The sequence below is a fragment of the Rhipicephalus sanguineus genome, chromosome 7 (assembly GCF_013339695.2).
Source record: "Rhipicephalus sanguineus isolate Rsan-2018 chromosome 7, BIME_Rsan_1.4, whole genome shotgun sequence".
Lineage (NCBI taxonomy): Eukaryota > Metazoa > Arthropoda > Arachnida > Ixodida > Ixodidae > Rhipicephalus > Rhipicephalus sanguineus.
Genome location: NC_051182.1, coordinates 151,123,704 through 151,146,361, shown reverse-complemented (window position 1 = coordinate 151,146,361; position 22,658 = coordinate 151,123,704). Strand labels below are relative to the sequence as shown.

The 22,658-nt window shown below is 45.5% G+C and overlaps 3 protein-coding genes across 3 annotated transcripts in view; all 3 read left to right on the top strand.

Annotated features, from left to right (window-relative positions):
* The window catches only part of LOC119400253 (uncharacterized), a 344,569-nt gene that overhangs the window by 145,672 nt on the left and 176,239 nt on the right, over positions 1-22,658 (top strand). The window lies entirely within an intron of this gene.
* On the top strand, positions 1,886-18,228 carry LOC119399151 (deoxyribonuclease-2-alpha-like). Its single transcript, XM_049417556.1, has 6 exons — positions 1,886-1,998; positions 5,247-5,442; positions 6,488-6,566; positions 9,715-9,879; positions 15,011-15,208; positions 18,149-18,228. The coding sequence occupies exons 1-6, from the start codon at positions 1,886-1,888 to the stop codon at positions 18,226-18,228; spliced, it is 831 nt and encodes a 276-aa protein (XP_049273513.1).
* Positions 18,559-22,272, top strand: LOC125759379 (cell-death-related nuclease 7-like). The gene is made up of 2 exons (XM_049418006.1): positions 18,559-18,803; positions 22,076-22,272. Exons 1-2 carry the CDS (start codon positions 18,630-18,632, stop codon positions 22,229-22,231), a joined length of 330 nt encoding a protein of 109 aa, XP_049273963.1. The 5' UTR covers positions 18,559-18,629; the 3' UTR covers positions 22,232-22,272.

Genomic DNA, 22,658 nt, shown 5'->3' with positions numbered 1-22,658 from the left:
AATATTAAAATAAAGTATTATATCAGCCTTTACTGACTTCGCACTTTTTCAGAGTGGTCGCTGTATACATGATATTTGTATGACGTGCTAAACTCAGCATCGAAAATTAGTGTCAGTACCTCTTCAGGGGGTACTGACACTATGTTATTACGATGTTTTTTTAACTTGTCCTATCGGCGTTTCCAACCACTGCGGGCGTCGGCAGATGAGACGTAGGGCGGTACTGTGCGCGCACGCCCATGCCACGTGCTAGAGGTTGCACGGCTCTGATAAATGTTTATATTTGTAGCAGATAGGAACGTAGATTGGATACTGGATTCAATATAACGGGTCATATGTTGCACCAGTATTGCACCAGAGTTGCAACCTTTATATACACCTGGGGTAGTGACAGTATTTTTCTCTTTATCTCAGGGATCCGCCCACATTTCGTGCTGAAGAGCAACAACACGGAACACTTCAAGAGAGCGAGAGAGAGAGAGAGAAACGAAGACGAAAGGCAGGGAGGTCAACCAAGCTTTGGCTCGGTTGGCTACCCTACATGTGGGGTGGGGAAAGGGAGAATAAGATAGGATAGAGAAGAAAGAGCAACATGAACAGTTAGTTGAAACACACACAACACGAACTCGCGCTGTTAGTTCACAGGCGCTCGTGTAGTCCGGTCAGCTTCAAGTAGAACAACAGAGCTTTCGTGGCGTGGCCTTGTGCATGTACGAAACCGTGGGCCAAGGTCACAGGACCTTCTTTTCTGATAGTGGTCTTGGATCCAGTCTATGAAGCTTGGCTTCCAGACCACGTCTTTGAGTCTGGTAGGACGGGTAGTGGCATAGAGTGTGCTGAAGTGTCTCTATACAGGCGCATAAGTTGCATGCCGCGCTGCTGGCCATTCCAGTGAGATAGGAATACGCATTCGTAAATGCCACACTCAACCACATGCGACACAGCAAATTTGCATCGTGGCGTGAGAGCCCGGATGGCAAAAGAAGTTGCAAATTAGAGTCAATATAATACGAGCGTGAGTTGGTAAAAACCCTGCGTATTCCACTGTAGCAGCGTGATGCGACGAACAAGTGGTTCCAATTGAACACTTGAATAAACTGTAAGACACAAACCACCAAGGAAAACCACCAATGTTCAACGCGAGTGGCGGTGGTCATTATGTGTGTTGTGATACTTAGCGAGCATAGTGCGCATGTTTGTGTATGTGTTCAATGTTGTGTGCTTCGATGCTAATTCAATTAGACATCCTCTGGCGCATGGTACGATACTAATAAGCATTTCTTATTTAAGACGCTCCTTCTATTTGCCTGTTTTCCTTGGTGGTTTGCGCCTTACAATTTCTTGAAGCATGCACCGACCAGCCCAACAAGTTTTAACAGGGAACACCAACGACACGAAAAAATTTCTTACCAACGTACCAGTCACGCCATCGCTGTCAGTACTGCCTTCTTTATTAGAGAGCTCAATGTTATCGGAAGTCAGCGCCTCGTCCCGTACCTACCTTTTTTTGTTTCACATGTCACTCTATTGCACGTCGCCGCCCCCTGCTTACAATGACAGCTACGCGATAGGTCTTCCCGTTATCTCAGTTTTCAGCCACTCCAACGCTCCTGTAAATGAATGGGCTCCATACAGTGTGCTTTAAACAAGAGGTACTCTTGTGTCCAGTATAGTCGATCGTACTTCACAGAGCTAACTGTCTTTTCGTTGACTCACGCAGAGTCGAAAAAGTGTACTCGAGAGATTCCTACACGAGAGCTTAACAGCGTACTTAACATTGACTAACATTTATTCATTCATTGAAAGCCAAATGCAAGCTCTTCTCGTAGAGATCTCTTCGTGTCAGCTCAAAATTTGGTAAGGTGTAGGACGGTGAGAGAGTACGATGAAGTACTCGCTCCTTGCAGCGCTGATCGCGCAAGCGCTCGTTTCGTGGAGATGCGCTACGGCCCAATCATCCCCGAGTTGCAAGGATGAAAATGGAAATGACATTGACTGGTGAGTGTGTGACTACATTGTGTGTACGCGCGCAGTTCGTGGTTTTGTTGCTCCTACGTAGTGTAAACATACCGAGTGAAGAAGCGAAGAATTGAGTAAATGACGCTAGATCGACAAAGCCGCGGTACACATGATTTCCACATGCCGCAAAATAGCTGTGTCAATTGGAGTCTTCTCTCGGCTTAACAGTCCTTGCCCTACCCATGTGCACTGGCGTGAGCACAGGCGGCACACGGTGCCCCCGCCTCCCTCCCTTAGACGATTAACCTTTTCAGAACCCACGTTTGAACTGTCTGCAAAAGCGTCAAATTGACATAACATTAATGTAATGCACTCAGTAATATATTTTAGCAAAAGTAATATCATATACGTTGATTTATGTTTGTTATAATGAGTACTTCTAATACATTCCAATTAAACATCTATTTATCCTGAAATCAAAAAAAAAATATATGTAAACAGGGGGTAGGTGCTGGAGCCGACGTTTCGAGAAGTGGGCTTGCCTTTTTCAAGGCTGGAACTGATTTCTTTAGCGCTTGTGTGTAAATGCTTCGTACCCTCTCCTCCAATCCAAACCAAGGAGAGATGAACTGTGAAAGGTGGGGTGGGGGAGAGCCCGCCCTGACGTACAGGGTGAATCTAGAAGAAGGGCTTAACTCTCACTGGTTTTCGTTGTGTATGTACCATATCGGACGGACTCAGGAGCTCCCTTAGAAACGTTAACACCTGTTGTCTGGAGTGTATTGAACTTGCGAATGAGGTATGACTCTATATTTTCTGTCTCTTGACGACCGGAAGTTTAACTGAAGTATGTTAAGTTTGAGATCATCGAAGTTGTGACCTGCTACATTAAAATGCTGTGCCACTGCTCTCGGTCATTTCTTCGCCGTGTACGTTCGATGGCCGTTAAATCTAACATTAACAGGCTGTCCCGTTTCGCCAATGTACCTTTTTTGGGAATGTGAACAATATGACAATATATACAATATCACAATATGACAACATATTTATCTTGAAGTCCCTCATGATTTGTATTTGCGTAATTAGAGTCAAATCTCAGGCACGAAATACAGCGCAAATTCATTCCCGGTTATGTTCATTTTGAGAGAAGAAAATTTATATTTTTACTTGGCTCGCGGGAAGCGGCACGTCGAACTATTCGTCGAACATGGTAGTGCCTTCAGCAATGGGACTATATTCGACAGTACACTGCAAAATAAAAGTAAATGAAGACACATTCATTATGCAGGAGGTTCAATTCATGAAAGGGTCAATGCATCTTGAGCTTTGTTAGCCACAACTCGACACAACTAGCAAAAGCAAGTGGTTTACAAACCACTTAGGGTGGTGCACAAAAGCGAAGAAAACTCACAGAGCTTCTTATGCAATCGCCTAAGACCACTCGAAACCCACCAGGATGGTGCCCAACTGCTGACCCGAAGGACGCGGGATCGAACACCGGAAGCGGCGGCCGCATTTCGAGGAGGCCAAACGCTGGTGGTCCATGTACTTATATTTAAGTGCACGTTAAAGAACCCCAGGTAGTCGAAATTTCCGGAGCCCTCCGATGCAGCGTCCTTTCTAATGTTTTCGTTGTTTCGGGACGTGAAACCCTAACCACTATTACTATGCGGCACGACTCGAAGGCGAAAGTCATATTCTTCTTCTTCTTCTCAAACGATGTATTGATACTCCTCCCGACTACATCCGGCTATTACGGCATCATGACGTCATAATGACATCACAAATACTGGCGATTTGTGACGTCACGATGGTGTCATATCACGACGACGCCACTGATGGCATCAATTTACATTGTGGTCATGTGGCTCTTGGTATGCCGAGTACACACACACATTTACGTGAGTACTACACGACTTTCGACCGCCTTTTATGACTTACGCCCTTACGCATAATTCGTGTATACACCAACGCCGGTCTCGCGAAATATCGTTAGGTATCACCATATGTCGAACACGCCGACACTGTCGGTCAATTTTCGCGTTTGATGCGACATCTGAGGCTTTCGCCTAATAAAAAAATGGTGACCAGCAAAGTGGACTTCCCCTTATTTATATTATTCCTGCTAAAATTGTCTGCTACGCTTGTGCCGACAATTTACATACTAACAGAAACATAAAGAAAGGGAGTGAATGCATACAAGCATGGACATGGTTACATTTGACAAACCAAGGTCGTTAAGTTGTAAGGGCCTTCTTTGTGCTGTAACTCTAACGTGCGCTAACTCCCGCACACCGTAGACACTGCGTCGTCATGCACAAGCCATTGCGTAACCCCAAGATCATAAACTAGTGGAAACGCAGCCGCTGTTTGACTCGACAATGTACCACGCACCACGGACTGCCAAACGAACAAGTATTTCGGACATAAAAGACATCGAACCTGATTGTTCTTTCAAAGCAAAGGTGATGAAACTGAACCTTTCTTGTTTCGGCTGAGCCATTCGAGATACCAGTTCACTGGAGTGAAAAAAAAAATTTTTTTTCTGAAATGGAATCACTCGCATGCAGGTGCTGCGAGTGATCCCATTTCGTGCGGTCTATAATTTCGCTCGTCTGTATAGTTAACCAAAATACAACAAACATGGTGTAACTACTCCACAATGTGAACCCCAAGTCATTCTGGTTGACCCAGCCCCCACTTTAAATGTTTTCTTAACGCTACTACGAATTGAAAGGAAGGGAAGTTGACGATTTGTTTTCATGTTCATCAGGCAACCCTTATTTCAGCCTCCTACCTATGCTGTAGAAAAAAAATCAAATGGCATCCACTAATCGCTCACATGCTCTCGTATACAGAGAACTACTAAATAATAAGCTAAGTTCAATTACTGCAGAATATATGCCCTAGATCATTTTGAATGGCCTGAATTTTATTCAAAGCTATCCCGTAACAACGGAATGAAGTAAATAACCTGAATATTGAACCAGATATCATTGAACAACTGGAGCATGAACAGGACTCCTTGGAACTCCTTTGAATTGCAGGACATTCGAATCAACTCAATAAGTGGATGCTAATGTTAAGTTACAAATGGCAAGCATGGTATCGCATACATTCATTCTGCTAGTATCTTGTATCTATATCTCGAATACTTATCGTCTTGGTCTCTTGTATGCCGCTATCATTGCAATTTCAGGGTATCTTTCCGCAGCCATGTTTATGCGAAATAAACACTGCGAAATATATCGTCACATGAAGCGGAGCTGACGAAATCTTACGTGCAGGTTCATCATATACAAGCTTCCTCACAACACGCTTCAATCATTCAATCCAACTGGAGGAAAATTCGCATACGTGGACGACAGGATCAGCAAGAACGGACTGACTTATTGGCCGCTGTCGAATCAGGACCTGTTCAAAGCTGAGAACAACCCAGTCGCCAACACGCTTCGGCCACTGTACGAGAAAAACCAGAGAAAGGTGACCTAACCATTTCACTCTACAAAAGTGATTATCATACGGGAAAGAGATGCGGCACCACCTTCAGCAGTCGCGTAGGAAGTGGTTTGAGAGAGAGGGAAACGTTTTATTTGTAGAAGCGCAGAGGAGTGTCACTGGCCTGTCATACTTTGCGCAGCGGAAAGGACCAAGAGGACTAAAAGGGCGAGAGGCAAGTTAAAATGACGAGGATAGTATGCATCTATCCTTCCCTTGGCGCTGAGCCGTGCTCCAAATTAGGGTTGCAGAAGTTGCGCCTTTTCCTTTCCTCAACCTCTCCTCCTCTATCCTTCCCTTCTACAAATCACTCGCCTTTCGTATGTCATTTTCAAGCGAAGCTCGTCGTAACTCATCGAGTTCGGTGGCAGCGTCCTACGTGTAAAACCCGGCGCCGGCTAGTGCAAAGCAATGCGGGTCCTCGAATGGGCGCCGGACGCATGCGTACTTGTATGCGCCGTTTGCCAGTAATTGATTCGCTCTCGATCATGAGCTTGTCGGCGATCAGCCTTTTCTGATACGGCAATCTGATCTTTTATCCAGGTGACTTGTCCTTTCACGTTGCCGCATTTCATTTTCGTCTAGACATGAACGCATAAGCGTCGTTGTTGCCTGTAGCAGCTGAGATGTTGCGCTGCCAAGCGCGTGCATGAAAGAGCAATTTCCGGCATGGAGTAAGCAAACAGTTAGGTAAGAGCATTGTGCTATGGAAGAGATAGATAGATAGATAGATAGATAGATAGATAGATAGATAGATAGATAGATAGATAGATAGATAGATAGATAGATAGATAGATAGATAGATAGATAGATAGATAGATAGATAGATAGATAGATAGATGAAAAGAATGAAAGAAATAAGAGGGAAAGAAAGAACAGGAGTAGGTCAGGCGCACACACACCCAGCTTCGCTTGTCTCCATTTTTCCGTTCAGGAAAGGGCCCCTGAATTTTTTTCTCCCCCAGTAATCCTTCTACATCCGTCATAGAAGCGTGTTTGCCTTCCATTTATTTATCTTCTTGCATTGCAGGACATTCTGTACTTTGTCTACAACGACCAGCCACCAGAAGCCTACAAAGGAAAGGGGAAGGGGAAGGGCCATAGCAAAGGTGTGAAATTCGTGTGTTTATTTTAACGGCGGTTCAAGTTTTTCGTTATACCGCGTGGCGTGAACAAAAACTCGGCCCAGTTTGCCTTTGCCACGTTCACTGCCTGGACAATGACCTGAGAAGCAGCGACGTACTATCGGCGTCAAGTGAAACGCGAACAGCGGCAAGCATTCGCATTTGTATAGTGCGCGCCATCCAGTCATCACCATTGACAGGCGCGCATCCGCTTTGGCCGCACTGCGCATATGCGCGCCTGTCCATGGTGATGATTGGACGGCACGCACTACACCACTGCGAATGCTTGCCGATGTTCACGTTTCACTTGAAGCCGATTGTACGTGCAGTGAGTGAAATTGCCATTTTATTGCAATATCAATATTATATAAACACTGTCGGAGGGTTTTTGCCGTCGCCGGCACACTCCGTAATATAATATACATAAAGTCCCGTTGCTTGGGTCCGGTGAATAGTAAGTATTATGAAGTGAAAAATACTAGGAATGTGTGGGGTTTTACGTCCCAAAACCCGATATGATTATGAGGGACGCCGTAGTGGAGGGCTCCGGAAATTTCGACCTGCTGGTGTTCCTTAACATGCACCTAGATCTAAGTACATGGGCCTCAAACATTATCGCCTTCATCGAAAATGCAGCCGCCGCTGCCGGGATTCGATCCCGCGACCTTCAGGTCAGCAGTCGAGCACCATAACCTCTAGACCACCGTGGCGGGGCGAACAGGGTTATTCAAAAAGTAAGGGTCGTTAGGTCCCCCCAAAAAGTAAATATCCGTTAAAGTTTTTATTGCCTGATTTAGTTTACCACAAGACTACATCACTTTTCTACATAAACAGCGTTAAATTCTAAGCACTTTTCTTACCATTGCACTAGTTTCTTTAGTCACTCTGCATAGAAGTTCGCCGCCTGGGAATTCTTTGCTGTTTGAGTTGGTCGGTAAGCATATTTAGTACCCACGTTGCACACACTTGATGCCTGGGCTTTCCAGTTACAATCGTGCAAATTGTAGTGCAGCTGGCAAGAGGAAATTCATCCGACAGACCACTAACTGTCAGTCGTCGATCTAATCGCAATGCCCGGTCCATTTTTTGTACAGTTTCATTGGTCTGGATTCTGGCCTCTTCCACCCCGTTCTTAGTCGTGCACATTTGTGCGGCCAATTGTGAAGTCTCGACACAATTTTATTACCTTTCCTTGACTCAGCACTTCATGTCCATAAACTAGGCACAATTCCACATAAATTTGATAAGCTGATGATCCTTTTGCAAGCAAAAATTGAATTACAGCTCGCGCTTCACAACAGGCGCGAGCAACAATTTTCGCAGACATTGTCGTTTGCATTCCCCGACAAGCAGATGACTACTGAGTCAAAACAGTAACTTCAGTACCTTCGCGAGGAATTAATAGATGACACTGCACAATTAAATCTTCATTCTAATGTGTAAATATTTAAATATTAGCAAACGGGCCTTACTTTTTCAACAGCCCTCGTACACACACACGCACATACACAGATATATATATATATATATATATATATATATATATATATATATATATATATATATATATATATATCTTGAACGTGACGGCCACAGCAAAAGCCCACCGAGAGTGTGCAGTTGCTATTGCCATAAAATGGTAAATTCACTCACTGCACGTACGTCGCTGCTTCTCTGACCGCTGTTCAGGTAGTTTCATGAGTATGAGAAGTCATTCATCGATTATGTTTGATAGACCAGCCAACCGAATAAAGCTGATAATCTGTGCGAATGACACTGTCGGCAAGACGAATCGAAGGAGAAAGCCATATTTTCTATTTTCTTCTCAGTGCACTGATAATCATGGGATTTCCAACCCCCCCCCCCTTCCCGAAAGCTTTCTGCACCTCACGTCGTTTGCAGTGCCTCCGGGATCGGCCCACCTCTGACCAAGCGACGACATCATGCGGTGACGTCCTCATGTGACGTCACCTTAGCTGACTTCATGGTGCTGTTACAAATATTGGCGAAGTGTGACGTCATTCATTCATTCATTCATTCATTCATTCATTCATTCATTCATTCATTTATATTTATTTCCTTAAAGACCCCCGAAAGGGTATTACATAAGGGGTGGGTAAATATACAATCAGTTGCGTTGTCACAATGATCAATGCGAATTTACATTAGAAATGCTATGCATGAAACTTGATGGGCAGGTGATTGTGGCGACATCGTGGGAAAGGCTTTTCCAGTCTTTAGCTGCTCTGAGAAAAAAAGAAGCAGAAAACGTTTTAGTGCGGGCACGTGGGCGAAAAACTTGTAGTGCATGGCCGGTGCGATATGTGAGCTGCGGGGATAATGTAAGGAGGGCGATGAAGGGGTAGTGAAAAAACTTGTGAAATAATGAGAGGGTTGCAATGCGTCGGCGATAAGACAAAGATGATAAGTTGCACTCTGCTTTGAGGGATGTAACACTGATGTCGTATGAGTACGAAGCATGAATGAATCTAGCTGCACGATTTTGAATAGTTTCTAGAGAATTTGTGAGACCAACTTCAGGTGGGTTCCAGATGGGAGATGCATATTCTAACTTTGATCTGACTAATGATGTATAAGCAAGTAGTTTTACATGACTCGGAGCGTTGCGTAAATGACGTTTTAAGAAGTCCAAAGTTTTGTTAGCTCATAGGGTAAAGGGTGACGTCATAGGGTAAAGTCACCACACGATGACGATTTTTCGCATCACCAGAGTTGACGCCGATGGTCACTTGTCGCATTTCATGAGGCATCTAAGGCTTTCAGCTTAAAATAACGCTGTTAATCTGTAGGAAGCAAGTTTTGTTATGCTTGTCTCTAATGCAACCGCAAATTTTTTTGTCGCCGCACCCCGGCTACCCGTATAGCGCAGAGCAGCGGAGCTACCTCTTCTTAGCGTCCCTGCTTTCCTATGTACTCACTGTCTTCTATCTGATGTCCTTCTTGAAGACTTGCATCTTGTTTGATGTAGTGGACATAATGGCGTGATATACTGTGGCGCAATACAAATAAGCTAACATCAAAGGCTTTGGGTAACTTGGGGAAACATGCATTTTTTTCACCTTGGTGTAACGTTGTCGAGATGTTTTGCAAACGAAACGTTCCTGAACCGCAGGCGTCGTCCTGTTCGACGACACCGCTGGCGTGTGGCTTCTGCACACTGTGCCAAAATTCATGGAAGGGCTGAAGAGTGGAAGCTACAAATTGCCGGATAGTGCCAAAGACAACGGCCAGATGTTCATGTGCGTCACGTTCAAAACGAAGCAAGTGGAGAAGATCGGTAAGGACGTTGCTGCAACTTTGCTCAAGCTGTGCGCGATTTGCATTCGATGCGACTTTCTGTCTTGTCATCTTACCTCGACCTGATTGTCTTTTACTGCTAGGTCTCGAAGAGACATTAGAAGTCAACCTCTTTTCTAAAGAAAAAACACACGGGGTCCTTCATGCATTCAGCAAGGACGACTCTATAGCGAAGGCCACCTTTTTCTGCTCAGTCGAATTATTGATGCTGCCACACCACCGTCCGAAAGCTCTCTGCACAAGACGTAGTTTTGCATTGCCTCCAGGATCGTTAGCGCTTCACCTGGTTTTGCGCTGCCTTCGTGGTCGGCGAACCATTGGCCAAGCTACATGTCATGTGATGACGTCATATGGTGAAGTCATCAAGTGATGCTAATTTTTTACATCACTCGTTTTGTCCTCAACGCCGCGGGACGCCGACGCCGACAGTCAATTTTCGCGTTTTATAAGTCATTTAAGGCTTTCGCCTTTAAAAAATCCAGCCAGCTCTACGCCATGAAAACGGCCAGAGAGTGATGCTGTCGCCCCCTTCGTCAGGCATTACAATTTCCTCCTAAGATTCGGCAAAGATGTCACTAAGGATTTCTTTGTTTCTTTCTTCTTTAGCTTAAGCCGTGTGGATCCCACGCGACGACAGCCTAATTCACGGCCGCGCAGGTACGGCGCGGTTGGATTCCACTGCAGCCATGGCCCATTACGACCACCCGCTCACGCAAAACATTTGTTGCTATCCCGGCCGCACAGGAACGGTAGCAGTGTTGAGACGCTGCTGTTGTCCATGACATGCATGGCCGCACTAGTAGCGTTCCATCGCGGCCGCAACTCAAGTACCTCCTTCAGTATCACCTTCTCAGCGCGGTCGATGACGTGACCTCCCTTTCCCCTGGTCCCGCGACCTGTTTTATTAAAACCCGGATGACACCGGCGCAAGTTTCGCAGACAGTTTTGCTGTCACATTAAAGAAGTTCCCAGCTGAAACTCAGGCGCGATGACGGCAGCTCAAACGATTGCCAGGATAAGATTGATGGGACACAGTGTTTTAGGACAAGGTAACTGCTTGCCATTTTACTGAAAGACGTTGATTACACATTTAAATAATGAACAGTAAATTTATTTATAATTCCTTTCCTCTCGAAATAAGTGAACTCTCACTTCAGTGACCTTTAGGCCACTCAAAGAATAGTTCACTTAACTGGAAGCTCACTGAACTGAATATTCACTATAGAATATGGCGCAGCATAAAGCACGAAGTACAATGAGTCAAAAATACTAAATGGAATTTATGCCGTTATACGCAGATCAATATATGCGAAGTGCGTGAAAGTTACCTTGCTGCCTGATCTTGAAGGAAAAAAAGTCTTTAACGCGATAGCGTCAGAGAGCTAGTTTCGCAGGAATTTCGGCGTTGGCGGCGGCGTCTTTGTTTGTGAACAAAAAGCAGCGTTAGTAGTGAGCGAAAATTCGAGGTAGATGGAAATAAAGATAGGAGCGGAGGGCGTTTGCATTTTGACTTTCCTTGCGGCACAGTTTAGGTCTCCTCCGAGAAGCGAACGGCAGGCAGCGATTGGGAAGGCGATAGTGCGTTTGTCAATGTGGCTTTTTGGGCTAGTTGATTAAATGCATCAAAATGTACCATAGCGCTAGAAGACAGGGACGAGAAAGACAAAGCGGGACAAGCGCTAACTTTCAACTGGGTGTTTATTCTCAGAAAAAACGGCATATATATGTAGATCAGTACACAAAAGAAGGCCCAATCACCGCACATGGAAACCTACCGCGTCCAAAAAGGCGAATTCATTTACAGTCAGCGCCACCTAAGGGCAGCTGACACAGCTATTGCTGGCCCTCGCTATCAGTGCGGCTTCCACAATCTCTCACGTATTTTTTTTTTCGGCATTCCTATACACAACGGCGCACTCTGTAAACAAGGCTTCGCATCCACAATCTTATTGTAATGCCCAGTCTTTTAGAAAGACAATTTGTAAGTGCCTAATGATCTGCTGTGACAACGTCGTGGCGAACTTTTGTGTTGTGTATGAACATTTAGCTTTTGTGAATATTTGTGTAGTGTTAAATTTTCTGCTGAGGGAAGACTAATTTGTATTGAAGTACCGGAACCAAGTGCGTAACTGTTCGGTCATGTGCCCGTTTTTAAATTTTTGCGCTTGTCCACTACTTTACGGCTACTATTATGCCAGAGAAAAAAGAGCCACCAATAAAGGCTCAAGCAAGCGATTGCAGGCGTAGAAAAAGTGGAAGAGTCCAGCAAAGAATTTGCCCAGCTGAGCGCGCTTTCTGACCGTGAGCTTATCAACGCCCTCTTTACAACTTTGACACCATCGTATGGCGCTGACGCACAGAAAGTTCGCCGCTCACACACGCTAGTTAAAAATTTCGCACGCTGTACATATTCTTGGGGTGTATATGTGATCATTGTATATATCAGAGCAGTGACCCGACACCTGGAGTAGCAAGTCGGGAAATTAAGCAAGCTAACATCTCCAACGTTATCAAGAAAATCACACCATCTGCCGCAAAAGAGGACCATGTGGCGATGCGAAGCAGTGTTTCGGCATGTCGAGCCCGCGTTTCAGAGGGGGAATGGAGAGGGGGAGAGGGAGAGTGGAGAGGAGGTGTGTGGAGAGTGTTTGCGCATGCGCAGTAAGGGTGGTCACGCCGCACACCACCGGTTTTAACTCCGCCATAAGACGCTTCGCATCTAAAAAAATGTTATCTATATATACATGCAAAAAATTAAAACCAGTTCCACGCCTGTAACAGCAGAGCTGGCAAGCAAGCACCATAACCTTGCGAACGCAGGTTGAGTTCTTTCTTTTTTCTTTATCTCTTTCTACGTCTTCGTCTTTTTCTTCTGTATTCTTCATTTCTAGCTTTCACTCTCAGTATTGACATCTCTCTCCATTTCCCTTCCCTTAACCTTCACATCACTTCTCCTCCTGACTTCTCTTTCCTACCCCTCGCTCTGGTACACAGTACATGGCTGTGCTGTGGTGTACACAATCACCTCCTCCTTCTCCTCCTTCTTTCCCTCCTGCTCATCCTTACATCACTCCTCCTCATCCCCACTTCCTATTGTCATATACTTGCTAAACTATACTATACAAGGCGATGCCATGCTTTACCCTCTCCCCCTCCTTTCCTTCCTCCTCCTTTTTGGATAACTCCTCCTCACCCACACTTTCCTTTCCCACCCCCTTGCTGTAATATGCTATGCATGGCTATGCTATGCCAGGAGCTGCTTACACACACCCACTGTCGGTGGCCCATATACTATACTATACATGACTATTATATTCCTCACCCTCTACCCTCCTCCTACTCCTCAGCCTCGCTTCCCTTTCCAGCCCCCTTGCAATATTATACTACGCATGGTTATGTTATGCTAGGAGCTGCTTGGCGCATACCCGCCTCCTGTGGCGCCTACCCGCCAAGTTTTTTTTGATCATCTTTTGCTCGGGGTACGTCCCGCGACGTGGTAGTCCGCACTCACACTACGCATGCGCAACTCTGATCCTTCCCTCTCTCCAACAGCTGCGCGTTACTCTCTCCACTTCTCTACCAGCACCTGCTTGCGCTTCTCCTGCGTTCTCGCTTCTGCTCTCGCGGCGCATACGCTACGCTCCTCCTCTAGTCTCCTCTCCTTCAAGTAGTAGAGCGCTGCGCGCGTTCAGTCCAGCGCTTGCTTCGGTTGACTCCTCTGAAATGCGGGCTCGACATGCCGGAATTCTCTCCTGCGCAGCGCCGCGATGAGCGCCAGCGCATGCGCGTCCCCTCCCCCTCTCTCTCCTCTCCTACGCTGCCTCCCTCTCGCGTGCCTGTCGACCGCGTTCCCCGCTCGCCCTGTGAGAATTAACGGCCAGGCTAGAGGGAAGACACGACGCGCGTAGTGTTCCTCTTCGCGTTCCACGACGCGAGGTCGGTAGCATACCCAACGAACGCCAACGGAACGCGATCGTGCAAGTGCTCCGGCTTCGCATCGCCTCATGGTCCCCTTTAGCGGGAGATGGTGTAATTTTTGCAACGCCGGCCTTAAGCGCTAGACACATGGTGCGATTCGGCACCCGGTCCGACGTGCGACGCCGCACGCGGCGTACGACGACTCAGGACACATGGGGCGAACGAGAAATCAGCGCGCAGGCTCCGCCCACACACGGCACCTCGGCTTGCACGCTCGGAAGACATCGTATATATATCCTCTTCATTGAGTATAAAACAAACAACCTTACACAGCGACGCTTTGTTCTGCAAGAACACTGGCAATAAAGCTATGCCTTCGCGAGCGACAAACATCTCAACAGCCCGCATTCACTCACGACTCCGAGAGTAGACCTATCACGACACCGAGCGTAGGCCTAGCAAGGCGGACGCTGTCGCTAGCGCCGTTCGCGATCAAACGCGAGCTCATCGTCGAGCGCTTATTTTTATCAACGCGATTAAATGTTTTACTCTTATGAGACGCGTTTACATGCGCAATTGGTTTTGTCGACGGCCTCGACGTGAAGAGCAAAGGTGAGAGCGAAGCGGCCGGTTCACCGAGACAGCCGGTGCCGCTGTTTACCTGCGAAGTGGCCTTTCATCACGGCTTGATATCTCGGCAGGGGTAACGGAAACGGGCGCCGCCTTGCAGAAATGGCACACTTCAAAACGTAACTTCATTCAATCATGAGTTATTTGATGCCAGAGAGAAAGTTTAACCAACGTTTTTCATGATCGGAGCCATCCGAGCGTAGAGCAACAAACGCGGAGACAAACAAGCAAGCAACAAACGCGCCAACAGAGGCGTGACGTCAGACGTCTCCCGCGCTGCCATTGGCTGCGGCCTTCAGACCGACGCGGCAGCCGCGCGGCTACATTCAGGAAGTTTGACGCCCGTGCGGCGTGCGAATCGTCTCCGCACGCTGATGGGACTTGATGGGCGTCTGTCGGGGGTCTGTCGGGGGTCTGTCGGATGCGGATGTTGACACGAACAGCCGTACGGCGAATCGCATCCGAATTCGCACCAGGGGTCCAGCGCTTTACTCCGAGCTTAAGCAGCTCAGCTGTTAAAATAAGATTTTCGTGTACCCACCTGTAAACTGGTCTTTTTGCAGCGAAGCTCCTGCTCACAGAGAACGCTAAAGTCTACGATCACCAGCTGGCAGATTGGATGAAGGAGAATACTTACCCCGAAGTGGAGAGGCTCGCCCGTAAGGAGTTCGTAAAGGGTGACCACAAGTACAACACCGACCTTGAAAGCAACGGTGGCCAGCGCTTTCGGGCGTACGCCAAGGCAGCGAAAGCAGATACAGGTGAGGTACTTGAGTTTCCTTTACAGTATTATTATTATTATTATTATTATTATTATTATTATTATTATTATTATTATTATTATTATTATTATTATTATTATTATTATTATTAGTATTGTTGTTGTTGTTGTTGTTGTTGTTGTTGTTGTTTTTACTGGCCTGTGCAAAAAGACATCGTTACACGCCACCAAGATGAGGCAAAAGGAAACAGCCATAACTGTTTCCTGGCTAGAATTACATCATCTGTACAAACAGTAAACCAGTTTACACCCTTAGGAGGGTTTTAGGGGGGTTTTATCGTGTGTATAGCTAACAACCTTTCCCCCTAGGAAAAAGGGCCTCTCGCAAGTCAAAGCACTTATATCGTGGGAGTTTTCCAATCGTCTAAGCACCCTTATCGCTGAAAAACAGAGTGCTATTAGTCCGGGAACATCCAATTATATCAGCATAGAGGAGGCACATATGCGTCCAACCATGCGCACAAAACAGCGTTGTAAAACGCCAAAGGGTCATGCCACGCCATACGACCCAGCCATTTTGGCGACATCTCAAATGCTTTCGAAAAATATCGTGCAGAGTTCTTGCATTGAAAACAGCGAATCGCTCGAATATTTCGGAGAGAAAAAGATGTTTGATAACGTGGGAGCCTTCCTGATTTCATAGAATATCGTCTGAGTGCTGATGCGAGAAAAATCATTCTGAGAGTATCGTTTCTTGCTTCAATATCAGATTTATTTTAGATATTATGCAAAGGCGTTTGTCTAGGGTGTTCGCGGCCTAATAATATTAATGAAATTTTTCACTCACTTACGCCCCTAGAAAATTTGCCAGAATGCTCAATGTGTCCATTTTTTCCCCTCTAATATTGCGAAATATATGAATATCTGAGTAATGCATACTTACTTGAGAGAAGGTGTATTTTGCGGTGAAAATATTTTGAGACCACGATGTTTCTGAATTTTACAAGAACATATCGCAAATTCGAAAAAAATCATCATTTTGATCCACACTGATACGCAATTTACACCACATGGGACTCCAAATAAAATCAGCTTTATACCTCAGTTGAAAGGAAATAAATAGTACCTCCTATACGGCAAGGTCTAACGTTACAATTTTTGTTTTAAGGAAGAAAATAATTTTTGAACTTCCCATTGACGGCAATGAGCAACGTCAACGAGGAAGCTGCCGTATGGCCAAATAGGAAAGCAGCGGTCAATAAGGAATTTCAAAAAGTATTTTCTTTCTTAAAACAAGATTGTAGTGGCCATATAAGAACTATTTATTTCATTTCAATTGACGTATAAAGCTGATTATCCATTAGAGCACCACATGGTGTAAATTGCGTCTTAGTGTGGATCAAAATGTCGATTTTTTGAATTTGTGATATTTTCTTGTAAAATTCACAAACATCAGTGGTCTGAAAATATTTTTATAGCTATTTATATACGCCATTTACCGCTGGTGGTAAGGAAATCTCGGATGAGCTTGAGCGTGTTTTCTATCACGCAACGCTCCTACACTTTTAGGGGCGAAGCTTCTTAAGGCGGCACCCGTTCGTCCCTCGTAGTCGTAGTAGTCGTAGTGCGTAACCAGTCGTAACGCTAGAACCAGATCTTGACCTCCAAGGTGGTGCCGGTGGGAGATTTTTCCTGTGCGTTGTTGAACAATAAAAATTCGCAGCGTGCGCGTTAAACAAAAGCCGAATTCTTCTGTTTCTCATTCCCCATTAGCAGCCATTGGCATGTTCCAGTAGGAAACGTTAGTAGAAGTAGAAGTGTAAGTGTTAGCTAAAAGCCGACTTCTTCTGTCTCTCATTCCCATTAGCAGCCATTGTTTACCTCCAAGGTAGTGCCTGGTGAGATTTCTCCTGTGCGTGATTAAACAATAAAAGCTTTGTTCAACACCCCGTTGATTGATGAAATAAACCAACGAAAGACGCCAGATGTTTTCTAAAAGCAAAACGAAAGAACGCCAGATGTTTCTAAAGCAAAACGAAAAGACGCCAGCTGCTTAACGAAAGACGCCAGAAGTTTCCTAAAGCAATGGTTTTCTAAACAATGAAAATTCACAGCGTACATGTAAAATTAAAGTGAGCTGCAAGTCGTCGTAACTCTCATCGAACCTTTAGTATAAACACGCCCGATCTCACGTCGGTGATGATGTACTGGGCAGAATTCACGGAAGATTCACGGTTTACCGATGAACCTCCGCAGCTTCGCCCACTCATCATCATTCACTCCGTGGATATGCTGTGATTTTTTTTTTTACATTTGAAACTTGCCCTTCAGACGCTCACGACAAAGTAGCCCCTTCTGTACCCACTCGTGATGTGGAAGGGAAAAAAAAAACACAGAACACCGGGCACACCTTGCGTCAGACGCCCCCGTGTGGCAGGAGACGCAGAGGGGTCACTCCAGGCGCCGCATTTTAAAAGAAAAAGAAATATCAAAGAGCGTCTGATTATCCATCGTCGACACTTGCAGCGCGTTGTTCAAGCACAAAGCCGTAACAACTGTGATAGTTAGTTCACGCTTGTCCTTTTGCGTTCTTTTCGGGCGTCCTTCTCTGTGCTTCAGCGGCGCGCTGCAAGTATTGAGCTGCTTCTCGTTCTTCGTGTGCATTCCAATTTCTTCCTATCGCATTCATTGCTTCGGCTTTGCGGCGAGAGACTGTGACTTTTTAGTGCAGTGTAGTACTTGCTCTACTGAATCAGCTTTTTAATTAGCGAGTTCAAATTATCAGCTCTCACTTTGTCATATAGAACACAAGTGTTTCGATAACCCATAACACCCTTAGCTTCCAAAGGGTGTTTTGGGTAAAACATAAATCTTACGCAAACGAAAAGGTTATTTGGGGAAGGAAAACAACCTTACAGCCTCATTTTTGTAAATTCTAGTTAGCCAAAACGGTGTGTTGCTTTCTTGAAATTGCTTTAAGGGTGCAAAGTGGTTTACAGTGACCTGTTTCTGGAACAAAATTCATATCGCGAGATGGGACCCGACGGAGTGGCAGCGTAGCGGCGTCTTTTACACGAGAGTATCAGACGCGCACAGAAGACCCGCACAAGCCCAGCAGAGCCGAGGTGGCACAAGGAACGACATGGTCATAGTAGCATTCTTGGCAATGCGCATCTTCCTGCTCATTTCGAAGCATGCTTATGCGCTCCATGCTTTGCGTACTTGAAAAACGTGGAGACTAAGCAGCGAGACAACTGTTGGAAGATGTATATATTGAAAAGAAAAATTGAGGAGATACCATCCATTTCTTCCCTTCCTTCCTTACTTCCTTCCTTCCTTCCTCAAATGAATATGGTATTAGTTAAAGCCTGCCTAGCGCCCGTTTTCGTCCTATATTTACAGATCTCTTCGCTGAAGAGCTACACAAGGACCTAAAGGAGCGCATAGCTGTGCAATCTTGGATGAATGGTCGTGGAAAGCCGCATGAGTCGTCCCACGATGTGTCCCACATCGCTTTCACGAAACTGAAGTTTGCCGAAAACCATAGCGTCACGCTGAGAACCACCGTGGACCACAGCAAGTGGGCATTCACCGTAGCAAACGACATCTTTTGCTTCGCCTCTACGAATCATAAGGTGAGTGATGTAGCCATTGCAACGGAATTTTCAAAGAAAAGCTCACAGTGTCGCTTATGCATTAGCCTAGGATGACTCGAAGGCGAAAGCTATCTTTTTCTTCTCAGTCGAGGTAGTGATCCTAACCCTCCCCCCTCCGAAAGCTTTCTGCACCTAACGTGGTTTTGCACTGCCTCCGGGATTGGAGGCATTGCAAGCTCTTTGCACCATAGTTTCCTAAAATTAACTAGAGGGGACTCGCGCTGCGATTCTTCAGCCACCATGGGAATGATGGGTAGTACACGGATTTGCCTAGTCTTCGTACTTGCGGGCTTCGAACGCACATGTGGCTTTGTTTATTGCTGTGTTTTGGTTTTCTTTCGGATAAAAGAATGGATCGTTGTGTACTTCGTGACCAGATTTGAGTTGGTGAGGCTAAAAAAGTTAAGCGGTGAAGTGGAATTGCTGAACGTTTGCTGAACTTCGTCTTGCGACAAAGCGGATCCAGGACACGCCGAGCCAAACGGAGCCGAAAGTTCGAATTTTAGTCAAATCCGTGTACTACCCATCATTCCCATGCTGGCTGAAACGCCATGCGTTGCAGCTCCCATAGACACTAGCGCCAGAGTTCCCTCTAGTAAGTATTGCAGGAAACTCTATGCTTTGCACCTCAGCTGGTTTCGCACTGGCTCCGTGATCGGCCCACCTTTGACGAGGCGAAGATATCATGTGATGACGTCGTCATGTCACGCCACAGTGACGTCATTATGACGTCACTCAATTTCGCTAACTGTAACTTCATGTTGCAATATTGTGATGACGTCATGAAATTATTTTTTGCATAATTGGTGCTGACGCCGCCGACGCCGATGGTCAACTTTCGCGTCTGATGAGGCATCTGTTACCCGTGCTACATGAGCACAAAAAATGACTTTTTTTTTCGACGGGATTGCAACACGTCTAAATTTAATGGCGTCTGACCGGATGACGTCGATAACAGTGACTTTTGAAAGCAGCAGTTTTGGTAATAATAAAATATAAACACGCATTTTAACAACTCTACTCTGCGTTCAGGGATAGTGAAATTTAGAAGTAAGGGTACTATGGTGCCATTAGCCTGAGTTTGTTCTTGTATTTTACGACGTTGCAACTGATCAGAGCAACTTCGGTCACTGCAAGTTGAATCCGAAGCCCGGAATTCCACACGTCGTCGCCGGTCATGTTGAAGTCGTTGCAATTTTGAAGTGAATACCGGTTTAGTGAAACTGCGAAATACCATGCGACTTGTTAAAGTCATGTATACAATATTTTAGCAATGGTAGATGCTATTGGATGTGTTTTATGTGTAGTGCAGTAAGCAAGTTTGGGCGCTGCGAGTATGCATTTCTCTATCGAATGGGCTCTAGAGAAGGCATTAGGTGACGAGTGACATTAATGCCAATGTCATTTAATTTTTCCATGTGCACTGTGCAAACGGCATTAAATGTTAAGGCATTAGGAAGTTAATGCCATTTTATGTCCCCGTGTGGCACAGTTATAAGGTTTTCGCCTTAACATATTAATTCGTGGTTTTTATGCGCCGAAACGACCATATGATTATGGGGCATGCCCTCGTATTATGAAAGCGCGTGATAGTCGATGTTACCATGACACGGGAGATCGCTGAGGCACATAGCCCGAAGTTAAGGATGAAAAGAATCGATTCACATAAACAACTGTTGTTCGCATTCTTAATTATTGCCACGTGCTTCTGCTCACATGTTTCGCGTATTTTCGTGCGTTTCTCGTGTTTCGTGACAGCTGCGTTCAATGCGCGAGCAAGGGCCCAGTGACTGTTGCGTGATCACCTTCTGTAAACAACTGTAAGATAAACTCGTCTGTAAAGCGCGGACGTTTCTTGTGTGTGAAAATTGTTGTTGACGCATAAACGTTGTTTAATATGTGTGAACATGGCTTTTGCGAATGAACATTCTCGTGCGTGAATATTGAATTACTCTAGGGTTATGAACAACTTAATGACGCAAATTATTATGTAAGAGTAGAGGAGTAGTAGGAGCCATAAATAACAAGGCACCAACTTCCCCTTAAACACTTTCATAAAAAAAAAAAACAATTGCATAAGAGAGCCATCGGTTATGCTATCTGAAGAAGAGATTGCGTTCACAGATCCCTCATAGGGACATGTGTGTCTTTGCGTGTAATGCACTACCGCGTTTACTGTATACATTTGTTTCCTTCAAATAAGAATTGCCAGTTGTTAGAGCAGCGCTTGTCCTGTTTCCTAGTGTATTGTGTTTCCTTGTGTATTATGTATTGTCTGTTTACCCACTGCCCCAGAATGAAACGCAGATTTTATGTCTTCCACCTCAAGAAGAAGATAGACTAATGTAGTGTAGTTACGATATTTTTTGAAGTTAGACAGTCACGGTATTTCGATACCACCAGCTGTGGTAACTTACCAGGTAAGGCAAGGGGCGAGACGCGCCTTCGCTTACCCGGTAAGTTACCACAGCTTACATGAAGGCAGGGAATTTTGAGATAGAGAGAGGGAGAGATAATATTCTTTAATGAAATTCCCGGAGAAGTTAGCCTGGTTTGTCGCCTGGCTCGCTACTCCAGGTGTCGGCTCGTTTCTTTGTTTGACAAAGCGTTAGGGAAAACCAGCAGATAATGAAACCAATGAAGCGTCCACTTTACTTTCTTCACATCTATATCACAATTTCTACAATACAGTTAAAACATTACAATTATTATCCTCTACACTTTACTTGGCTTCATTATCTGCTGGTTTTCACTAGCACGGTTAACCTGATAAGTTACCAAGCTCGAGGACGCGGGTTCGGTTCCCCACTGCGGCGACTGCATATCGGTGGAGGCGAAACGAAAGAATGTGCGAGTAGTTATATTTAAGCGCGCACTCAAGAACAGTGAATGATCGAAATAATTCCAGATTCGCCCACAAACCATAATGTCGTTGCGGCACGTAAAGGCAAAGTTATCATTATTAAAGTATTTTGATTCAACGCGCCAGGATACACAAGATCATGAATCACATCTATTTATGTTTAGTCCGCATCCTTATTTTTCCGCATCCTTATTTAGTCCGCATCCTATTTAGTCTGCATCCTTATTAATCCTGCATCTATGGGCTGCTATGAGATGTTGAAGTAATGCTGCCAACCTTTCTAGCACATCAGAGGGAAAAAAGCTGTGGCTAAGCAGAACTAAACCAGTATCGTGCAAACTTGATCAATACCGTCTATAGTGAAGTTATCTTTCTTTTGACAACGCAGCCATCCCAAGAAAACCGTGGCGGAGAAGCCCTGTGCTTCAACAACCCTGTGGTGAAGGCTCTCTTCTGCAGCGCCGCAGCGGAGGCTCTCTCCGAACAGAGCGTCACCTGCAGCTCCAAAAGGCCGCGTTCCCAATCCAAAAGAGGGCACGCATAGCGTTCCTAAGCCAACTTTCGCTGAGGTTGCGACCTCGTGCTTTCTTCTTTCTCATTGGTTGATCAGCGTGCTGCACGTTGGGAATTTTACCTTCAGAGAGAATGAAAATAAATACAGCGAAAGAACTCATCCCAGTTCCACCAATTACGAAACCTGGTGAAATAGCAGAGCTGCGGTTCTCCTGCGTTTGCCTCGTGATTTCCTGTGATGTTTTGTGATTTTTGTGTGGACATCGCTGATTACGTTATTTGTAGAGCAGAGATGCACGGGAAAGGACGTGTAGCAACCCCTGCCACACCCGCCTCTGATGCAGTGACTTCAGGCCAGGGGTCTCAAACACGCGGCCCGCGGATCTTTCGCTAGCAGCATGTCCCGCACGTGACGGTTTTCGCAACCATGTAGTTCGAAGTGCGTAGCACTTTAGGGG